At 43.8% G+C, this 23,101-nt stretch overlaps 1 protein-coding gene across 4 annotated transcripts in view; it reads left to right on the forward strand.

Annotated features, from left to right (window-relative positions):
* The window catches only part of STK33 (serine/threonine kinase 33), a 1,296,925-nt gene that overhangs the window by 1,079,653 nt on the left and 194,171 nt on the right, over window positions 1-23,101 (forward strand). For all 4 annotated transcript variants that reach the window (XM_086956010.1, XM_086956012.1, XM_086956013.1 and 1 more), the window contains one exon: window positions 11,011-11,250. In XM_086956010.1, the coding sequence (XP_086812136.1) occupies window positions 11,011-11,250 (240 nt within the window). The remainder of the gene's footprint in view (window positions 1-11,010; window positions 11,251-23,101) is intronic.

Raw genomic sequence — 23,101 nt, forward strand, 5'->3', positions numbered from 1 at the left:
GCTCTAAAACTGCAACCAGTGCATTCGAACGTGGAGTCCCAGTCCTGGACATCTGCCAGCAAGCAACGTAAGAGTTCCCCAATATTACCATCTGACTGCTTAACAAATGTTGTCCTACCAATACTTCTGAGGTCAGTGGAGTGGCCTCTTTTTAACATTTAAAAAGGTCCTAGATTAGGATCCAGCACACTGTTACCAACAATTGTTCATGCTTTATGACTGAGGGCATGGAAAGGGAAAAATAATAAACTGACAGTATTATGCAAGTGTGGTGCTTATCCGCAGCTCCTTTGGGCCATTTCTTGGCAGCACAGAGCGAGTGCACAATCGCAGAGTGCCACCTAGAGGCACATAGAAGCTTTGCTGGAAAAATAGTTATAGATCTGGTCTGGCTCCTGAGGAGTGTGAGGGATGAGCTGTTAGAGTATTCACCAAAATGTATGTTACCAAAGATAAGTAACTTGCGCTTCTATGCTTGGATGGCTAGCTAATGAAGGTAGGGTACACTGTGCTAGTTACGAAACATGAAACATCTTCAGTGCACTATCACCCCCTGCACAACATGGTCTTAACGATCAAAGCCCAGAAGACTCACCTACTTTCCACACAAGGGTTGACCTTCATAGGACTGGTTTTGGGCTCAACCTGTACGAAGGCTTTTCCTCCTCCTCAATGGGTTGAAGACCTTTGGGATATGATTCAGATGTTTGCAGCTCAGATACTGATCTTATACTTGTTAGGTATCATTGCCTCATGCATGCTGTTAGTGCCTCCCACAGAAGTAAATTGGCTGATGAGGGCCCTTCATTTGCACCTGACTAAACTGTGACTCCAGCATCAGATGAGCCTCTCTGCTCTAGTGCAGATCTATGATTCTGTCCTGTCTGATTTGCACTGGTGGATATCCATTGTCAATATGTTGGTGGCTTGTCCATTCAGCCGTCTGCAGTTGTGGGCTGCTGTAGTCACAGATGCCTCCATGGTGGGTTGTGTTGACGACCTAAGCAACATAATTGTGCAGCTTTTGGTCCTTGTTAGAGCAGTGTTTGCCTATAACTATTTTGAAGTTGTGAGTGGTACATCTAGCTTTTTCGGCCTTCCTCTCTTTTGTCTCTGGAAGTGCCATTCAAGTTCTGTCAGGCAATAATAATGGCTGTTATTTCAAGAGAATAGCTGATTTCTTGGACCCTGTTTCGGTAGGTGATACTGCAGTGGAGGTGAGCCTAACTGAAGGAAGTCCCCCGATTAGGGTCTCCGGGTCACTTTTAACTTCCTCTAGCCTTCCAAGAATGAAGATTTGATGACGCAGTAGAGAATACAAGCTAACTAGTTTATTTCCAGAATACACTGCAGTGTAGTTGAATTAGACCAGCCTTCTATGACGGCTGACAAGGGACTGACCTTTACAAGCCTGAAGTTACATTATGTACGTTGCAAAGTCCACAAAGACCCGCCCACCATGGAAAAAAACTGGCAGATGTCGTAATACAATGGGGATACAGAACATAAGTTTAGCTTGTGCAGCCTGGTACGAACTATCTACATTTCAAGGTTGTTTGGCCTATCCTCCCCTCTAGATAGGTGGGAGAAGGCCTTGATCTAAGGGGAAAAGCATGCGCTAACGAGCTAACATGGGCATTAAAGAAACTAAACTTACCAAGGGCCATTTCTCGTAAATGAGCAGAATACAGTTTCGAGTAGGTAAGCAACAGTTTCGATTGCATCAGAACATGGCATCCTTTTAAGTAAAGTGGTGGCGCAAATGTCAACCTAACTATCGTGACATTTGTATCAACTGATTAAGTCTTACACTTGCAAAGAAAATGTAATGTATTAGCCATATGAATGCTAATATATTTGAGAGCAAAACACACGTGAAAAGTAAAAATTACTGCACAAATTTATCAGATCATCCTTTTAGTATTTAAATGCTAAATCATCTTTATTTATGCCATCAGTTAAGGGTCTTTACAATTCTGAGATGGGGTTGCCTTCGTATATCTTGTCCCGCTTAGTCAGGTTACATACTGATAATTATGCACAGGTGCGGTGGGGCAAGAATGGCGAAAAAACTGACAGGTTCCCCGTAGAAAGAGGCGTTCACCAGGGATGTGTGCTTGCCCCCACTCTGTTCTCTCTTTATGTGAACGAAGTGGTGGAGCATCTGCTAAAATATCCTGCAGATGCACCTTCTCTGGCAGGCAAGCAAATCCCCACTTTGCTTTTTGCCGATGACACCCTCCTCATCTCGAAGACTCCTGTGGGCCTGCAGAGTCTCCTTAACAGTTACCAGGAGTTCTGCTCGCAAAGGAGCCTGCTAATAAACACTAACAAAACAAAGTTCCTGGTCCTAAACCCACCCAAAACATGGGCCGCCCCCGGTGCTGAATTCCTTGACTCTGGAGAGGGTGTCTGAATTCGATTATTTAGGCATCTGTCTCTCAGACTCAATGCATTGGAACTCGCACATCCAAAAGATGCTTTTAACCCACAAAAGGGTGGGCGGTGCCGTACTGAAGGAGCTACGCTACTCTACAACCAAGCCTATTGCCCCAGTCCTCGAGATCTACCAAGCTAGAGGGGTTAGTGCTGCTTTGTATGGGGCGGAACTGTGGGGCACTTGTAATCTCAAAGTGTTAGCCAGATCAGAGACCAAATTTTTGAAAGACCTGATGGCTCTCCCCCAGAGCACCCCTTCAGTACCCGTACTAATGGATATGGGTTGTAGATCGATCAAGGATCAAGCCCAAATTCGCCCCCTGCTGCTCTGGGCACGACTGTGGCGAGTGCCCGAGCTGGCCCCATACGCAGAGGCCTTAGCAGAGGTCATGGCTCTGGAGGGCTGGTCCAAGATTAAGTGGCTGAGGGACTTGAAACGGCTGCTAGGAGCTTTGGGGCTCGGGGATGCTTGGGATGCAAGGACCGCCCACCCCCCCCAAGGCAGTTCTGAAGAAGCTTTACTGGAGCTGGGTACTCTGTAACAATTACCTTGACGTAAAACATTGTAAATCCACAGAGGAATTTCTGAAGATGAAGGAAGTGGTGGCCTACGAACCCTATCTTGACACTATCTCTAATCCTATTGACAGAGCTTTGTATTTTAAATTTAGAGTAGGGACGCTACCTGTAGGTGATTTTACCTCCCGTTGGAATCTTTTTCACCCCAGCTCCTCCTCCTGTGCGACCTGCCCCTATGATTGTAGAGACAGTCGCTCACATTTTCTTTGAATGTCCCGCATATATGCACCGCCAAGGCGGAGATGGCTTAAACCCTTATGCAGACAGCTAGGTACCCGGCAGTGCAGAGAAGCGCTGCGTATTTTAAAATCAGACACCTGTACCCTGTTTGCATGTTGTGTGTCCAAGTTTCTAAAATGGGCATGGTTAATTCGTCTGAATAGGCTTTCTGTGACTATTTAATGCTTGTTTTATCTGTTTTGGCTAATACAATTTTATCGGTGTAAATAGAATGCATTTGTTTTTATATGATCGTAAAACTGTTGTATCTGCTTTTATGATATTTTATATCGAAATAAAGCCATTCACTCACTCATACAATTCTAGTAACTAGGAAAATTGTATTGGATAAACAATAAATTGTCAAATTGGTTTACATATGATAATAAAACATATTGAAAAGGAGTTGCAACAATAATTAACAACATGAGTAGTATCAAAAGCAGAATCAGCAAGTGAGGTATTTGATCCAAAAATTCCCTCATCCTACTGCATGAGGGTGTCTAGCTCTTGTTAAAGCATTATTTTAGCATTTGTATCATGAATAAACTTGCTTTTGGGTGTAAGATAGGTGGCCCACCTGAACAACATAAGGGAAGACACTGTATCGGGGCACAACAGCAAATTAGAATAATAACAAAATATATCCCTTTCTCAAGGATCCAGCCTCAACCTCCAAAAAAGGACCAACTCCAAATGCCGCTCTCTCTTCATGCCCGTATCATTTTCCAAAATGTCTAAAATATGTTGGGTAATATTTTCTTCAATATTCGTGATGCTGACCACACACTGATCTCCTATGACAGCGTGTGCTCCACCATTCTTAGCCAGAATAAAATCAACAGCATATCTTGTCTGTTTGGAATATATGCGCATACTTTCTAATTGGGTGGTGATATCCTGTTAAGCTGCCACGGGCGAATTGGATAAAATCTGTAATTTATACTCAAAATACTCTCTAGCACGTTCACCTCTGGCCATAGCAGTTCTACCAAATGTGATAATGGATAAAGGATATACCCAAAAGTAATCCCATTGCTATAATTATTAACCTCCAAATCTGTAACTCTTTCACAGAATTCCTTGGTCAATGTTCTTTCTACCCATTTTATATTAGGTTTGCTATGCTTGCAAGGTACCCAGAGAGGTAACACATTCCTAAAGCTACGTCCTCTGTACCATTGTACATATTAGAATATGTGCCATTGGAGAGAAAATAGAAACCAGGGTGTGCATAGAGTGGACTTTGGTAATTAAATGGAGCATATCTAATGCTCATTCCTTTCCTACTAGGGTCATCCCTTTTTCCTAAACATAGGAACACTCCATTACCCAAAGCAGCCCTCCTCCCCCCAATAGGAACAGTAACATAATTACAACCCAAAATATCTTTTTCCTGAGCAACCATTCAAAACCAACCCGCCCTGGGCGTAGAGCAAAAAGACCTTGTTCATCTGCTGCAAGAGGGCGATCAAAAAGATACATTTTTCTTCAATTATTTTCACAGATCAAAGTGTCAAAGAAACAATGACTTCAAATTGAGCCAATGATGGAGAGAAGGCACAAAAACACAAAAAAATAATAAAGAACAAAAGGAAAAAATACCCACAAGAGTCAAGAATCAGGGTCCATTTTAAGCCTCTCTGGCAAGCTTATATCGTCCAATCCTCGGTGGTGCTATTGAGCACGCGGCAGTGGTGCCACACCCTTGCAGCTCATTGACAATTGTTTTACTGTTCTCAGGATACCCTCAACTTATCCTATCCTGCGTCACAGGCAGAGCACCAGTTTTCTGAACCCTAATCTAACAAGAAGATGCAAAACCAAGGGACCTTTTACTTGTCTTGTGCAATGAAGTCCATCCCTAACTACACTCGCTTTTCTTTTGGCTCACCACCTTTCTGTCGAGGACGCAAATTGTACCTGTCCTTTCCAGGCACTATCTCATTTCGAAGTGGAATCTGAAATTCAGGAGGCATTGACGACTGTAGCTCAGGTTCCAAGGGGTCAGATGAAGTGGAGCCTTTATTTCTGGTCGAACTGTTTCATTTAACACAGCATAATTTTCTGCTTTTGTTTGCATCCAAACCAATCGAACATCTGAGAATGGTAGATATTGCTGAACAGTTTCGTGGTCTCCGATGCCCTCTCTTACCCAGGCATCGTAGGGCAGAGGCACTCTCTTACAGTGAGAGGCATGCACCCAATTCTTCCGACCTTCCACTCTCACTGCTGTTCTTGTGGTGATGAGGACCAAGTAGGACCCCTTCCATCTTGGCTTCAAGCCGTCTTTTCTTTGAAAACATCTAATCAGTGTAGAGTCACCAGGCTGAATCGTGTACCCAGGCCCCTCAAGTGCTTGAGGTAGTGCCTCGTGTATCTGTTGGTGGATAGAACATAAGCTTTTAGTAAGTTCATACAAATAGTTGACCACAAAGGGTACTCAATATCCGAAAATCTCTTTGGTCTAGGGACACCCCACACATTCACTGGACGACCGAAAATGACCTCATAGGGAGATAATCCGGTCCTGGAATGAGCAGTCATTCTAGTGGACAACCGAGTAAGTGATAATGCATCTGGCCATTGCAACCCAGTACTCTCCTTCAACTTTGCTAACTTTAACTTGAGAGTACCATTGTGCTTCTCAACTAAACGTGCTGACTGGTGGTGGTTAGCTGCATGAAACCTTTGCTGAATATGCAAACCGTCGCATTTCAGCTGGATCAGTTTGGCGTTGATGTGACTTTCATTGTCACTCCAGATCAAGCGGGCATACCGTAGTGGGGGGAAAACTCTTTAATAAGGGTCTTTGCTATTGGCTTGGCGGTGTTTTCTTTTGTGGGCTAAGCCCACTTGCTACAAGCACAAACTACCACTTGTACATATTTCAAATTGTTTACCCATGACAATTCCATATAGTTTAATGGAGTACCTCAAAAGGGAAAGAGGGAGGTGCAAAATTACCCGAAGATGTAGGGGTACCCTTCCCAGGATTGTATCTAAAACAGATCATACAGTATTTCACCAAGTGAGTGACAGCCTTTGAAATATTGTCATTGCTCCAGACGGCATCTAACAGTTTTTAAATACCCTTTGCGCTAATGTGAGCTGGACCATGTGTCATCGTAACCACACGAAGTACATATGCATTTGATAACATCCATCTCTGTTTCTCAGACAGATCAGTCCAACATCCCTCGGCATTCCAATGCCCTGTTTTTTGTCCTGCCACACTGCTAACTCCTCCACTGTTACCTCACTCTGAATCTCCTTAACTTGGCTAGTGTGTCCTCAAACATCCCTTTGTCGGGGACCCACCTAGCGGGACCCGCTACAAACATCTTTTTCTACTTTGATCTGGCTGTCTCCTTAGCTGTCTGATCTGCAAATGCATTTCCTTTCCCAACATCCTCAGTAATTGTTTTATGGGCACTCCCTTTCACTATTGACAATCATTTGAGAAGAGTCAAAGCTGTCAGAAGCCTCTTTATCAACGGACTGGGTTGAATTTTGGTCCTCTGTGATGCCAAGAATCCTTGCTCTGCCCATAGGCGTCCAAAATTAAGGGCCACCCCAAAGGCATACTGACAGTCAGTATAAATATTGACAGTCCTTCATTAAACTGACATGCCCGCAGGAGGGCCCCCAGCTCCGCCGCTTGTGCTGATTGATAAGGAACATGTGATGTCTCAACTTGAGTGCACAGCAGGGTAATAGCATACGCTGTTGTAATAGTGCCATCTGACAATTTAAAAACAGAGCCATCAACATATAGTTCCCTTGCAGGGCAGATATGGGAACATCAGTCAAGTGTACCTGTTCCTCCGTCTCTTCGTCTATGAAAGAAACAATGATGAAAGTCTGTTTCCCCTTCTCCCACAGGGAGGGATAGTAATGTAGCTGGATTCAGTGTGGCACATCTTTTGATAGTAATATGAGGTGCAAACAATGTCAATTAATATCCAGTCAGATGAGCACTGGTAAGGTGCTGTGTCTTAGTTTTATTCAAGAGTACATCCACAGCATGTGGTACCATTTCTGTGAGATCATGATTGAGAACGAGCCCTGCCGATTGTCGAATAGAGACTGCAGCAGCTGCCGTGGCTCTTAAACAGCACAGGAGGGTTCTGGCAACAGGGTCAACCATAGCAGAAAAATAAGCACACGGCCTCTGTTTACCTCCAAAGGCTTGTGTTAACACAGAAAGGGTCCATCTAGCCGCTTAGTGTACACACAGCAAGAAGGGCTTCTTGTAATCCGGCGTGCCAGGTACAGTTTCAAGTGCAAGTTTTATTTGTTCAAAAGCATGCTGACATTCATGCGTCCAGGGCAAGGGTTCATGCACATCTTTAGTGGTTAGGTAAAGCAAGGGGTGTATTAGTAAAGAGTAAGCAGGTATCCAGTGCCGACAATACGAGGTGATACCTATGAACGCACACACAGTCCTTTGAGTCTCTGGGATGGGCATCTTTACAATGGCATCAACTCGTTCAGGTGTTAGCCTCCAACCCTCCTTTGACAGCAGGTGACCTAAATAGGTGCCCTGCTGTTGACAATACTGGAATTTAGAAAGGGACACTTTATGGCCATTTTACTCCAAATGCATTAACAATTGTACAGTGGCATCCCGACAACCCTCTTCGGTGTCGGAGGCTATCAAAATGTCATCCACATATTGCAATAATACATTACCTGCGGGAAGAGAGAGAGAGTCCAATTGACCTTTTAAAGCCGGACTATAAATACTAGGACTTTCTGTATACCTTTGAGGAGCTCTACAGAATTGGTAACTTTTTCCAGCTGGAGCAAAACCGAATAAATAGCAGCTATCAGAGTGAGCAGCAATGCTAAAAAAAAACTGTCTTTAAATCGATCACAGAGAAATATTTTGCCAAAGAAGGGAACATGGTGAGAAGGACCGTTATATCAGGGACCACTGGAAACTGGAGAATAACTATTTTTTTAACTTCCCGCAAATAGATTGCAAATCAATAAACATCAGAGTGTGTATCAGTGGAATCTACAGAGGCCTTTTTCAGAATTGGAAGAATGGGGCTTTTACACATGTTTGCTACTGTCTCCTCCACCAACCCCAATTTAATCAAATCCTGTATAATCTGCATTAGAGCCTGTTCACCAGCTTGCAGTATTCTGTATTGAGGAATGTGAGAAAGCACAACATTATCCTTGATCTTGATGGAAACATGTGGTATCTGTAACAACCCAACATCAGTGTCCCCTGTCGCCAACAAAAAAGACGGGACATCTTGAAACTCAACACGAAGTGGAGTGTCCTTTGCAAAATACTGTCTCGCACCATCACCATTAGGTCCAAAAGTTACATAAACACTATCCAGAAAGCAATAAATAGTAGCACATAACTTATTTAACAAATCCAATCCAATCCTAATAAATTTTCAACACAATTTGATGTCAAGAAAAATGGAGAATCTATCGTAAAAGGACCAACAGTCAAAGCTAAAGGTTTGGAGATGGGGCTCACAATCAGTACACCTGAAAAGCCTACCGAAACATTATTGTGGCCAGACAGGGTGGCCCCAAGGACCAGTGAATGAGAAACAGAGCTATTCATTGCACCTGTATCCACCAAACATTTCTGTGTCGAACCATGTAGGTCCACTGTGACATAAGGACCACACTGATCTACAGGAATCTGAACTGGTACCTTACCCTGTCCGTGCTGTCCTAGCTATGGGACATCCCTGTAACCTCATCAATATCATAATCATCATGGTAATACTGTCTGCCTCGGGGATCCTCAAAATAATTCTGATCAGACTGACCCCCTGAGGATGCATCCCCTTGAGCCTCATCTCTGTTATTTGCCTCACAACCCCTTCTGTTCCATCCCCTTCCTCTTGGTGCTGCAACCTTCTGTAACAACTCTGGGCACTCACTTTGCCAATGCCCCTACTTTTTATAATACACACACTGATTCAGCCCCAAAGGCACACCACCTCCACCGGCACCTTGTGACCTCTGAGCCAGACCAGAACCCCGGCCCATTCCTGATCCCATTGCTACTTGCTGCAACAACACCTTCGTCTTCAAATCCTTCCTTTTTTCTCCACTCTATCCTTCTTCTCATTTTCTCTGTGTTTATAATATTGGGCCATGGTCAATATCACTAAAGGGGAAGAAGTGGGCCATTTACTCTCAGAAGTCAAAAATCAGACACACTCTCTTCTTTCTTCTGGCAACATGTTGTTACCTTATCCCAGTCTTCTCGCCTGGGTGGAATAAGAGAATGCACATAAGTAATAATGCAATTTGGTAAAGCCAATATCTCCGCCCTAGGTTTTTTGCCAGGCTTCCGTTCCCTATCCCATGCCTTGATCTCGTTCCATGTACCACCCAATTTCACTTTGTGATCCTATGTATGCACCTGCCTCCATATATCTACCGGCACTAACAACCCAAAAAATATCTCAATGTCTGCTACAGTCATAACTGACGAGGAGGCAGCTTCCGTTAATTCTTTATAGTATGCAGTAGGATTTTGGGTTCTGCAACTGACTCTTAAGGGCATGCACCTCACTTCTCTTCCGCGGGGTGTAAACCCATTGCTCCTGAAAACGAGCCTCTACTCACTGCTGAGTAACAACACTTGCTGCATTTTGCTGCTCTGGAATCTCAGGGAGATAAATTGGATGTATTTCCCTCATCGGAAACTGGGTTACTGGAACCGGAGTGGTATGATATAATTTTGCCGAACATTACTGGGAACCTCCGCAGGAGCCATACCAGCAGAATATACACGATCTTGAATATCATAAAAAATTTGCGGAGCCTTGCCTCCAATACACTGTTACCACAGACCAATAAATGTATTAGACATGTGCTGAAGGGCATGTTGTTGCACAAACGGATCAAAATCCTTCATCACACTCCATATATCTTCCAAACCATGAATTGCATTTCGGACCCACTGTGTTGCCTGAATTGCTGAAATTGCCACTGTGATCTATGCCCTAATGGTTTCTCTTTGCATGCCCCTAGCCATTTCAGAAAAGGTACTGTGATCTGACGCTAGCTCACCAGTTGGTGGATTATATGTTCTGATGTTGTCACATTTTGGGTGGGGAAAGTCACAATTTAAGCCACAAGGCTCCAATTGGTAGTGCTGGAGCGCAATTGCTGAAGAACTGTTTCTGGATCCAGTCAGGCACCTGGATAATATTCACGGATAAGATGAGTAACCTGTATGAAGTCACAGTATCCCCCAGTATTATTACTACCAAGGTTTAATATTGGTTTGTTGTAGATTTCATTGAAAGAAAGGTCAGAATGATCTAAACTTTGCTTGATAGGGTTTGGCTGTCCCGAGAGCACATCTTTAATGGAGTTGAACAAGGTGGTGGCTGTGTGGTTGCTCAAGTCGTTTGCTCAGCTTCAGTCTCCCCTGTTCGTTTGCTGCCACATATACCATTGTATTACCATTGTATGCAACCGTTTCACAGGCCAAGGCTCAAAGATATATGCGACCATGTACCACCATTTTCAGCCAAGGGTAATCTTCTCTGCTTCATCATCTTCAGTATCCCACTGCTAGCTCGACTGAGCCAGTCAGAAATGAACTGATGCGTGAAGAAGTGACATTGTGTTGAAATTAGAAAGTGGAACAAAATAGTTTTTTTGTTTCCACAAGAAGCAATATGTACAGACTCTCACTTTCGCTGTAACCCTTTGAAACACTACAAGTGCAATTAATTTAGAAATATTCTAAAACCTGTTTTTTTTACATTTAAGGGTGAAAAAAACGCAACGCAGAGGCAGTCTAATGTACTTGAGTTGATGAAAGAATGGATCAGTGCCAAGGAAAGTGACAGAATATGCTTTGTGGAAGATGGTCCTAACTGCCCATCGTCATCTAATGCTATGAAGATTTCAGGTCAGAAACAAAGTCCAAATAACATTAATGGACCTGATTTCGGAGTGGATACTGAAACGGATAGTGGCAGCAGTAAACCTTCAACACCTACAAAACAGGTCGGATGAACAACTTTGTTTCCTAATGTTTCATTTAACAAATGTTGTGTTGGCACGTGTATTTAAATCATAATTTTCACATTTGTAAGCATTAATGCTGTGGCTTGTCATAACATTTTTAGTGCAGCGTTTTAGGTTCAACCTACCAGACAGCATAAGATTTCTGTTATGTTATGCTATGTTATATTAATTTGTATAGGCCACTAATCACCAAGAGGGTATCCACACACTTTGGCAGGTGTGTAGGTGTGTGTTCCCAATGTGCTTATACAAAGTGCCATGTCTTCAGCTTCTTGCAGAACTCAAGAAGTGAGGAGTAGATTCTAATGTGTTGAATGAGGTTGTTCCATGTCTTGGGCACTATGTAGGAGAATGAGTGACCTCCAATTTAGCTCTTGCAGATGCCGGGAAAGTCTTTGAGTGAGAGCGAACAAAACAGGTGATGGACCGAATGTGGATCAATGTCACACATTCACCCCAGTCCAAAGATCTGGGCCCAAATCCATCGTTTTTTTGCACTCCACACCACCCTGGGTTAGACAATGGCGATATGCAAATCAGCTCTGACCCTGTGCCCCATGGGAACAGTCCAGTCCGAACTACAAAAGCCATGTCCTTCCCAGAACGGAATCAAGCATCCGAGGACCTGACCGGTTTCGAGGTAACACCTCTCATCAGCCCGGCTAGCTTGACTCCAGTGGTGTTTAGTGCCTGGGACCCACGTCTGAGCATCCCCCGCGCACTTATGGCGGAATTTGCAAACAAAACAGGTGATGGACAGAATGTGGATCAATGTCACACATTCACCCCAGTCCAAAGATCTGGGCCCAACTCCATCGTTTTTTTGCACTCCACACCACCCTGGGTTAGACAAAGGCGATATGCAAATCAGCTCTGACCCTGTGCCCCATGGGAACAGTCCAGTCCGAACTACAAAAGCCATGTCCTTCCCAGAACGGAAACAAGCATCCGAGGACCGGACCGGTTTCGAGGTAACACCTCTTATCAGCATGGCTAGCTTGACTCCAGTGGTGTGGAGTGCCTGGGACCCACGTCTGAGCATCCCCAGCGCACTTATGGCGGAATTTGCAAACAAAACAGGTGATGGACAGAATGTGGATCAATGTCACACATTCACCCCAGTCCAAAGATCTGGCCCCAAATCCATCGTTTTTTTGCACTCCACACCACCCTGGGTTAGACAATGGCGATATGCAAATCAGCTCTGACCCTGTGCTCCATGGGAACAGTCCAGTCCGAACTACAAAAGCCATGTCCTTCCCAGAACGGAATCAAGCATCCGAGGACCGGACCGGTTTCGAGGTAACACCTCTCATCAGCCCGGCTTGCTTGACTCCAGTGATGTGGAGTGCCTGGGAGAGTGAGAGCGAGGCAGAACAGAACGTAGGTGTCTGGTGGGTTGGTGGAAGTGCATGTGTCTGTTCCGGTATTCTGGTTCTGTGTTGTGTAATGCTTTGTATGTGCGTGAGAAGTTTGAATTGGCAGAGCTTGTGAATGGGGAGCCTGTGAAGCTTCCTGAGGTCCAGGGTGATGTGGGTGTGGCATGGGAGGTCCAGTATGAGTCATGCAGCAGTGTTCTTGATGGTCTGGAATCTGTGTATAAATATTTACAAAAAAATAAACTTCCCTTTTCTTCTTGTTATAGGTGAAAAATATAGATATCTTCAGACACAATTGTCTAGCCAACATATATTATTTTGTAAACAAACTTTTACAAGGTCTAATCTTGCCAGGTTACCAAATTCACATAACACTTTGTGTACAGTGCCCCATGGTTAAAAACAAAACAAGTTCAAAGGAATGTTTGATTTGCCTATTTTATTTATCAGCAAATTATTTTTATCAAAAGTGATATAACACAATTCATTAAAAACAATTTTTCGTCAATTTTATTTAAAACATACACTATACATATTAAACATTTTTTTTTTTTTAGAAAAAACTGTTCATGCGGCGTTTCGGTGTTCGAAATGATCGCCACCTTCTTCAGGACAACAATTTCAAGGTTTAAAAGCAATCTAAGTAAAATATAAACACTGTGTTAACAAACGACCTATAGTTACATTCCTTTGCTTGCTTAACTTTGAAATAACTTGTCTCCCCCTTTATTTTAAATGTATTCTTATTGTACACATATCATCACAACGTTTATAGTTCAGAGAAAAATATTTCGCTAATTAATAATTCTACTTAACATGCATTTCTTATTCAAAACAGTGAAGTTATCACCCATTCTTATTGTTCTTTAAATGCCAAACACCTCTGTATTATTATACACGAGTATCATTAGCTAAATGTTGTTTCTATTACATTTCCATTGGTTTTATTATGTTACCTTTAGACAAACCCCACAAGCCATTTGTTGGGTAATTATTTTTAAATCCTAACAAACTATGGTAATTAGTTAGATCCAATGTCCATGGATATCATCACATACCTGTAATGATACTATTGTAAGCCTTTATTAATGGGCTCCAATTATCCAATAAATCCTTCAGTACGCACAGATTAGAGATATAGTTCAGTACTAGAAGGAAAAGACAATTTTTAATTTATAGTTTTTCTTTAATCCTTCTAATACTTTGTAATTTTTAAATGGCATTATTATCTTTTAGAGTTATTTGTAAAACCCAAGTGTAATCCCAAATTTTAAACCCCAAGTTATTCATTAATGATGCAACCTTTTAACCCCTTCGCTGCGGTCGCGTTTTTTCCGCTGTGCGGTAAACAAAAGAACAGGGCAGGGCCGTGACGGACCCCAGCCATCATGCGCACACAAGCACTGCGGAGCGTGACGGCTGGGGTTCGTCACCAGCATGGTAGGGGTTAAAGCGACATTTGTAATATATTTTAAAGGGATACCTCTGATGTATTTATTCGGTATAAAAGACTAAACAACTGGAACTATAAATTTTAATTCCTCATAGGTGAATTCGTCTTCCATAAAGTAATATTATCTATTTGTCAGTTGTTTTCTTGCATCATCAATCAATTCAGATATACTGCAAGTGAGTTTATAAAGTGTACTACGAAATTTGAAGTCTTGAATTCTTTAAAAAAAATATATATATTTTTTACATATTCTTGTATTTATCCCTTACCTTAATTCCCTTTTTTTGTTATATGGGTATTTTAATACAGGACTGGCTTTAATGACTCTTGCTCAATTCGTCCTCTTTCCTCAGTTTCAGGAACTAAAAAAAGATATTATACCAAAAATTATTTATTAGAATTTTTCTTTTTAAAGCTTTTAATATATCTTACGCTGCTGCTATAGCTGTATATCAAATCTGGCTATTTCTTACCTTTCAGAAAAAAAGATTTTTGACTTTCCTTGCTCCCACTTTCTTTTAATTGTGGTATATGTCCTTATTTGTTGGACCATGAACTGAAAATTAAAAACAAGCCTTAGTTAAAAATAATAGCCTCCCTTATTTCTTTAAAGTCTACTGCTCCTACTATTCCTTTGGGAGAAGAATCACAAGCATACGTCCTTCTTGCTAGTCTTCCAGTCTGCATCTGAATGTTAGCTGTTTCCTTGTTCCCTTTTATCCCTGTCTTAATTGATCCCTAATTGCTTAATTAGAACTACTCATTGGTCTTAACCTATGTAGTCTTTTGGGACCTCGCCATTATATAAGCGGCCATCTTGTAGTGTAGTAGAATATTGAGAAGTACTATGTATTGCTTATGTCTTAAGTCTTCTTTCGTGAGCTTTGAACAATTCTAAAATACACGTTTTTATTATTTCTGAATTTAACTGCAGTATTTATTTTTTCTCAAGAATAACAGTGCAATTTTTTATGTACTACATTTTTAAGCAAAAGCTATTATTCATTCAGGGATCCTCAAATATCAATTTTTCTACACGTTTGCCCTCGTATATCTTACAATATCCCATATATGTTTGTTTATTTGACCTGACCGGCCCAAAATTCGAGGCTTACGTCCTCCCATCTCCACCCCGCATTTTCATTTGTTTCGTTGCGGCGGCCACCTTAGAATAGGTTCATTCTAATCTATTCTTTATATGTTTTAAAAAAAAGGGCAAAGCCTTCCGTATTCGAATTTTCTTTTCAAACCAATATTATTATTCATTATGGGATCATGAAATATCCCCTTTGCCAAAGACTTACTCTCATGTACCTATCAGTTCCTGGTTTCTATTTGTTTATTCGTCCTGACCTATCCTAAGCTGAAAGTGTGCGTCATAACCTATTACCCCTGCATTTTTCTTCATGTCGTAGCGTCAATCTTGATCCATTATATGTATTTCCAAAAGGCAGAGGTTAGAAACACGAGCTTTTGTCTCTCTCCCTTATGATGTCACCATATTTCTGTTGTTATTATTGCAGCAGCCATTTTTCGATATCTGTAACGTGTACAGTGAAAGGAATTTATTAATAACCTTGGGTAATAACTTTTAAACCTGTTAGCTGCAGTGACATCTACAATACATTGTGCAATGTTATATATTTACCTACAGTTATAAAATGCCTCACCCCCGATTTCCATTACTATTTCCTAATCGACATAATTAATGAACACAGGATAAAGATAGTGTTGTTCATGATCTCAGTTTAGGAGTAGTAAATATAGGAGTCATAACTTTAATACTCCTAAACTGAGAAAAATCCTAACTTTAAGACTTTCGGTATTCACAGAAGGCATTTAGGAGTCCTAGAGTTAGGACTTCTAACTTCTGTGAATACCGAAATGAGTAAGTGCCTTCTGTGAATACCAAAATGAGTAAGTGCCTTCTGTGAATACCAAAATGGTAGTAAGTTTTCGGATTTTGTCTTGAGTTAGTTCTGTGAATCGGGCCCATAGTGTGCACAGTCCAGGGAGTTCCCAGAGGTACAGCAGAGGCTAAATTAGGTAAGTACCAATAGCTCCCTTTGTGGTGGTGTGGGTGAGCAGTTAGGCTCATCAAGAGGGTGTGTTAAGCATTTAATGTATTCACTCAATCAAGGGCTGATACACACACAGACAGAATAAGTATTAAAAAAAAGTATACTTATGTTTAATAATTACGTTTTTTCATACTTTGCAATAGAATGGCATCTATCTGAATGCAATACAGTTCAACACTGACTCATTTTTGAGGCCCAAATCTCCTTAAATGGGTTCCTATGGGAAGAAAATGGTTATCGGTTTTGAACGCGAGTACTCGACACTTACAAGGGTGAGTGTTGGGGGTTAGGACCAAGGTTCCCTAAGGTCTAGGAGGGCACTCAAGTTGCACCACCAGTGGCACTGGGGTGGCCTGGTGCAGAGTGCAGGAGCCCAATGTTAGCTATCAGCTGGGGGGCCTTTGCTTAGATACTGCTGACCAGCAGGCCCTCCGGTGTGGGAGCACAGCTCCTGGGGTTAAGATCAGCACTGCAGGGGCCAAGAATAAGCACAGGAGTTGCACCACCAGCGGCACAGAAGCAGCCGGGTGCAGAGTGCCAAGGCCATGTTGGGGACCCAATGGATACCAGTGAAGATCTGTGTTTTGGAAAAAAATCTGCAGGCTCGGGCAGGGAGAATTCCTGAAGGTGACCACTGGCTGAAGGGGTAAGCTAGGATCTTGAGGGATGCTTAGATACCATCGGGGGGGTCACCGAAGTTCAGGGAAGGCCTATTGGAGATGGATTCTTATGACCACCTAGGGTCGTTGTCCAACTATTCAGACCGCTTCAGTCGATGTTGTGGTCGGCTTACCTCCTTTGGTTGCAGTCCGAGGGGGGTCTTTCAGATTGAGGCTGCCGGTATCATCTGGAAGCTTATGGGAGGTCGGGGTAACTAGATCCTAGACCAGAATTGCTGGGGAGACCTCTTTGGGATGTAGGGCCACTCGGGCTCGGGCCTGCTCCTGATAGCAGAAGAGGCAGGGGGTTGTGTTGAAAAGGCGGCAAGACCTTTAAAGCTCCCCTGCGACAGATGGCTCTTCCTGACCTGGGATGAACACCTCCACCCAGGCAAAGCTTTGTTTCTGGGTTCAGGGAGCGAAGGCTCCCTCCCCACTTGTCTCGTGGTGGCTGGCGGGTGTTTACCAGTCAGGGACCCACCAGAGGCTGGTTGTTTTTCAGGGGACATCTCTAAGATGCCCTCGGAGTGCATTGTATAATAATTGAAATCGGATGATGTTGGTGAGTGGTATCATGTATATGTTGAAACAGGTGGGGCTGAGGGATAATCCCTCGGAGACTCTGCATATCTGTTTTTTGGTCTCTGATGTGAAGGGTGGCTGCCTGACCTTTTGGGTTCTTTCTGATGAGGGTGTTATCGAAAACAATGTCAAAGACTGCAGAGAGGTCGAGCAGAATGAGGTCTGCTGTCTCTCCTCCGTACAGGATTATTCAAATGTCATCTGTGGCCGTAAAAGACATATTGTGGGACATACTCTTATTGCAAAAGACATATTGAGGGATTACCAAGAAAACGGAAGGGCTTGCTTGCCCATTGCATACCATTGTTTAGCTTTATTGTCAGTCTCTTTTGCTTGCCTTTCATTCATTGGCTTGCCTTGTCCATCTTGTGTTTGTCTTGGCCCTGGAGCATAGCCTACTTGTGTGCTTCTACTGCTCACTTTTAGGGCATTACTCTTTTCTTTTTGCTTAGGCACTCCACAAGAGTGCATGTGTTTTCAAGCTGTCTCCCTTTTGTGCTTCCCTTAGTCCATCCTCTCCCCCTTTTGTTTTCAAGCCGTGTTGTAGGTGGGCTTAACTTGATCTCTAAAACAATTCAAAGTGCTCCTTTTTATTTTGTTAATGAATTCAGCCCTGTTGACGTTTTTCACTTTACATGTTTACTTTATATATTTTGTCACAGGTGGTCGAAATCGAGTACCTGTTTGACCCCACCAATGAAGGGAGATTATTAATTCATAGTCCGCATTCTTGCATTGGGTATGGGTTCCGCGATTTTTGTTTTCTCTTTCCTTGTTTTTCTGTGCGCGATGAACAGTGCTTGCCTCCTCAGGGCTGCATCGCAGCTTGCGGAAGCAGATGGTAACAGTGTAGAAACCGCTTTCATGGTTATCCCCACTTTTTTGTGGTCTCACTCTGTTTTTCTGACTAGTCTGACTGGGATATTGCTAATCAGGACCCCAGTCACTGTGCTCTCTCCCTAAATTGGACTTGGTAAGTACTTTGATACCTTCCTGATTGGCTACTTGTGTACCCTAATAAGTCCCTCGTATACCATCTTCTTCTGGTGGCAGTTCTCAAAGTAGTCACGCTCATGCCCAAGGGTTTCTTTAGGGTCCTCAGGGAAGGGTCCTTCCTCTTTAATACTGCAACCGCGACTTTCCCATTGATTTGTTTTGAGCATGCAGACCAGTTCCCACTCGGCCTCCATGGGGTTCCTGAGTACTTATCTTGGGTGGTTCCTTGGGTCCCCAGCATTTCTAAATTTTCTAGGTCCAGTGTCTACTTTTGTTGTGGTTTGCATTCCACTTTATTGGTATATTGTTAGGTCTCCCCCTGGAGACCGCTATGTATTTGTGCTACTTACCTGTTCTATTACTGAAGTATTGTGTGTATTGTGATTATATCTCCAATTAGGAGATATTACATTATGTTAGTGAGTGTCCATAATAAATACATATTGTTTATAACTACACTCTGTGGTTATTTTTCGTTTGGCCTACACTATATGATTAGTGCTGGTGAAATCATTATGCAAAAACAACAGTTGATGGACAGAATGCAGAACAATGTCATACATTCACCCGAGTACAGAGATCTGGGCCTAAATCCATCTTTTTTTTGCTCACCATGCCATTCCAGTTTAAAACCAGCCATATGAAAATCAGTCTTGACCCTGCGCCCCAGGGGAACAGTCGAGCCCAAACTGCCAAGCCAGGTCCTCCCTAGACTGGAAACAAGCATCCTAGGACCGGTTTCGGGCTTTCAGCCCTCATCAGCCAGGATAGCTTGATTCCAGTGGCATGGAGAGCACGGGACTCACGTCTGAGAATACCCGTCCCACTCGGGGTGACAAATGCAAAAGCCATCTTGGCTGAAGAGGGGTGAAACCCCGAAACTGGTCCTAGGATGCTTGTTTCCAGTCCAGGGAGTACCTGGCTTGGCAGTTCGGGCAGGACTTTTCACATGAGGCACAGGGTCAAGACTGATTTGCATATGGCCAGGTCTAAACTGGGGAGGCATGGTGAGCAAACAAATGATGGATTTAGCCCAGATCTCTTGACTGGTGGTGAATGTTGAGATTTGTTCTTCATTCCATCCATCAATTGTGTGTCTTTTGGTGAAATCATTAAGCCTGAAGGCTGCTCTGCACAGCTACCACTTGGAGAGCTTTCTACGGTTGTCTAAGACCACTAAAATCACAGTAAGGGTTCCCTGGATTAGTGCAAGGTGCTTCACTTAAATAAGTGTGCACCATATACTAAGCCAGCCTCCTACAGTCTGTTTCCTTTATGATTTCAAGGAACCTTTTAGAAATAAACAGTCAGGGCCATGCCATTTATTAATTAAATTTGGGATAAAGGCTTACAGGTTAAGCGCAATCCAGCCTCAGTTGCGACTGTATTTCCACAACTCAATATAAAATGCAAGGTCCCGGAGGATGCACCAGCTTGCCTAATGGGTCACCCTAAACAAGACTGTCATTTTCCAGGTGGCACATAGAAGATCCAGGAACCCCTCCACACCCCTAGCAGCACCTCAGACAATGGAGGCTGGCTCAGTATATAGAGTCCACCTATAATGAGGCACTGTGCACTGAGTCCAAGCAACTGTTATTGACAGTGTTTAGGTCCCTGAATACCAGAGCTCTCAATGGGTAGCTGTGGAGAGCAGCTAAGGCTTATTCAGGAGGGTGTAAAGGAAGTGCATTTACCACTATAGTCTGTCAGTACGCTTTTCACACAAGAAAGTACCACATCAGGAGAGTATAAAAATACTTTATATTTATTACTACACATTAGATACTAACTTGGTATATCTCCTACCCGGAAATATATACTACACACAAGAAATACATCAGAAATAGATAAGAAGCGCAAAAAAACACATAGGGCCTAAATGGGGGCCAAACCATATTCTAAAATAGTGGAATGCAAGGTAAGTACCAAAATGGGACTAGTACCCAATGATGGAGGACCCCAGGGGGAACACAGAAACACCCAAGGTGAGTAGCCAGAGACCCAAGGTGCCTGGGTGCAGAGTGGTTACGCCGTGTCAAACGTCAATAGCATAACACAAGTTAAGTTGTGGTTGGATTTTTAACAGTTCTAGGACCCTTTCCAAAGGACCCTGAAGGAACAACGAGGATAAAGGAAGGTTGAAGAGCCACCCCATTCGTGTATACCCCAGGAACCAGGATACCTACACCATGGAGTCCAGGTGCATAGGGATGAAATGGTGTCGGAACCATCCATAGACACCAATGGAGGTTCATGGAAGATCAGCAACTACAGCGTCTCATGCACCAGGCCGTAGGAACCAGGACATGGAATCCAGATGAGAAGAACTGGAAATCAGAGGGGACAGAGTCCAAACCACCCACAGGTGACCAGGAGGCAGAGGAGCACAATATCAGCACTTGTCTTTGATTCTTGCAGTAGCACGGTGAGGTTGAAGAAGCAGCTGTGGAGCCCAGTGATGAGGCAGTAGCCTTCATCAAGCTGCCCCACGCCGGTTGACGAGTACAGGAGAGTCAGTGACTGACAGGACCAACAACAAGCCTTGGCAGATGCAAACAACGGATTGCGGGTGAAGATGCTGTGTTCCAGAGCAGCAAGGTCTGTGGGACTAACCCAGTAAGGGTAAGTCAGGGCCGGCCCTAAGCACGCATGAGAGCCAGCAGGATTCAATGGAGCCCCCTCAAGGACACTGTGGCAGCAGGCATAGGGAGTCACAGGGAAGCCTCAGCCGCACACAGGTGATTAAGTCCCACTATGCAGAGGTTGCAGGTAGGATGTCGTTCTTGGAGCTGTGCTTCTGGGAGCATGAAGATCTATTTTGAAGAGAGCAACGGCAAACAGGCACGGCAAATGGGCACGGTGCACAAGGAGGTGGTTCATGTCGGCTCGAGAGGGATTACAGTCACCCCAGTTGCAGAGTATACTGGTCAGGCCTCTGGAGAACCAACAAAGCACCATCTGTGTCGCATAGCTGGGTGATTTCCGTGGTACAACAGGATACAACAGGATCAGCACACTGGTCATCATCGTAGAGGTGCCTGCGGATGCAAGGAAGTGACTCCTTCACTTCAAGGGAGTTTCCTTGTAGCTGGGATGCAGGCAGAGTTTTTAGTGAATCGGGTGATGCACAGCCATGGAGTTTCAGAATTTGAAGAGGCACAGGGACGAAGATGCAGCAGGAATCTTCCCCTCAAAGCAGTCTTGACTTTTATCCTGGCTCAAAGAACAGCAGAGTTCTGGTTTCATCCAACAGAAGAGCCTTTGGGCAGTCTTCAGGTGACAGTCAGTCTGATTTTGAAGTTGTTGTCTGGGTGAATCTAAGAACCTATCCTTAGTGGAGCCCTTATGTAACCCAAAAAAAGGGGAAGGACCTCTTCTGTGGTGACCCGACTATATGGGGGAGTGGGGGGCAGAGACACTACCGAGATGGCCTAGCCAGCCAGATGCTCCCAGGGGCCAAGATTCAACAAGGCGGAATCAAGTGGCCACCGGGAGGAGCTTGGGCACCTCTCTAGCGAGCATATGGGCAGGGGGTGCACTCCCCTGTCATTTGTGTAGTTTTGTGCCAGAGCAGGAGTCAAGGGCTCCTGAGCTGGGCAAAACTGGTTTATGCAAGGAGGGCACCAAATGTACCCTTCGATGCAGTCTGGTGCCGCTCGGAAGCTCCCTCACCCTACCTAATTTTTAAGGAGAGGTGGTCACACTTCTCCTCCGCAGGAAATCATTTCTTCAGCTTCCCCTGCCCGAGTTAAGCTCATCAGCAGGGGGGGCAGAACACCGTCTAGAGTCAGCAGCAACACAGGCTGGCAGTCAGACTCTGTAAGGCTACACAGGTAGGTTTTGAGGGGTCCTCTAAGGAACCCCCCAGTATATGGTATCATGCAACTAACACTGGAATTGTTAACCAATATGTAGTTGAACATCTCGACTTTGCCAGTGTCCACTATATACCTTAAAATGGCTGACCCGCACTTACAAAGCCCAGAGAATGGAGCCCAGGGTTTGTAGCTACACCTCTGCACGTGCAGGGGTACCTACAAACTTTGAGCCATGAACCGTGCCCTTAGACTGAAAGGCTTACCTTAGGGGTGATTTATTGATTAAAAGTGCAGTGACGGCGATATGAGGGAAACCTTATATCCAAAGTGAAAGATGCAAGCACCATTTCATGCAGTCGTCAATGGTAGTTCTGAAGACAGTTTGCCTGGGATCCCATGAGTGGCATAATACATGCTGCAGCGCATGGGAGACCCATGGTGTACTAATGCCCTGGGTACCATATACTAGGGACTTACAATGGTATCCCTGCATGCACAAAGTACTGACCATGGAATTTAGAGGAGAAAGCACTGCCACTGGGGTCCTGGTTAGCAGGATCCCAGTGAACTGCAGTAAAAAAAACACTGACACCAGGCAAAAAGTGGAGTTTTCTATGGCAGAAAGGTCCTACTTTCCTACATAACCCCCTCCCAAACGAAAGACGATAAGACTCACCTTGCCCAATTGAGTCTTCATTTTCCAAGTTGAAATATCTGGAAAGTCCATCTGCGCTGGCATGGTTACTCCCAGGTCTATGCTCCACTGAAAAGTCCATCCCCTGTAGGGAAATAGACCACCTCAAAAGTTTGGGGTTTTCACCCTTCATCTGTTTTAGCCATAAGAAGGGCTTATGGTCTG

Source organism: Lissotriton vulgaris, chromosome 2_1 (genome assembly GCF_964263255.1).
Source record: "Lissotriton vulgaris chromosome 2_1, aLisVul1.2, whole genome shotgun sequence".
Classification (NCBI taxonomy): Eukaryota; Metazoa; Chordata; class Amphibia; order Caudata; family Salamandridae; genus Lissotriton; species Lissotriton vulgaris.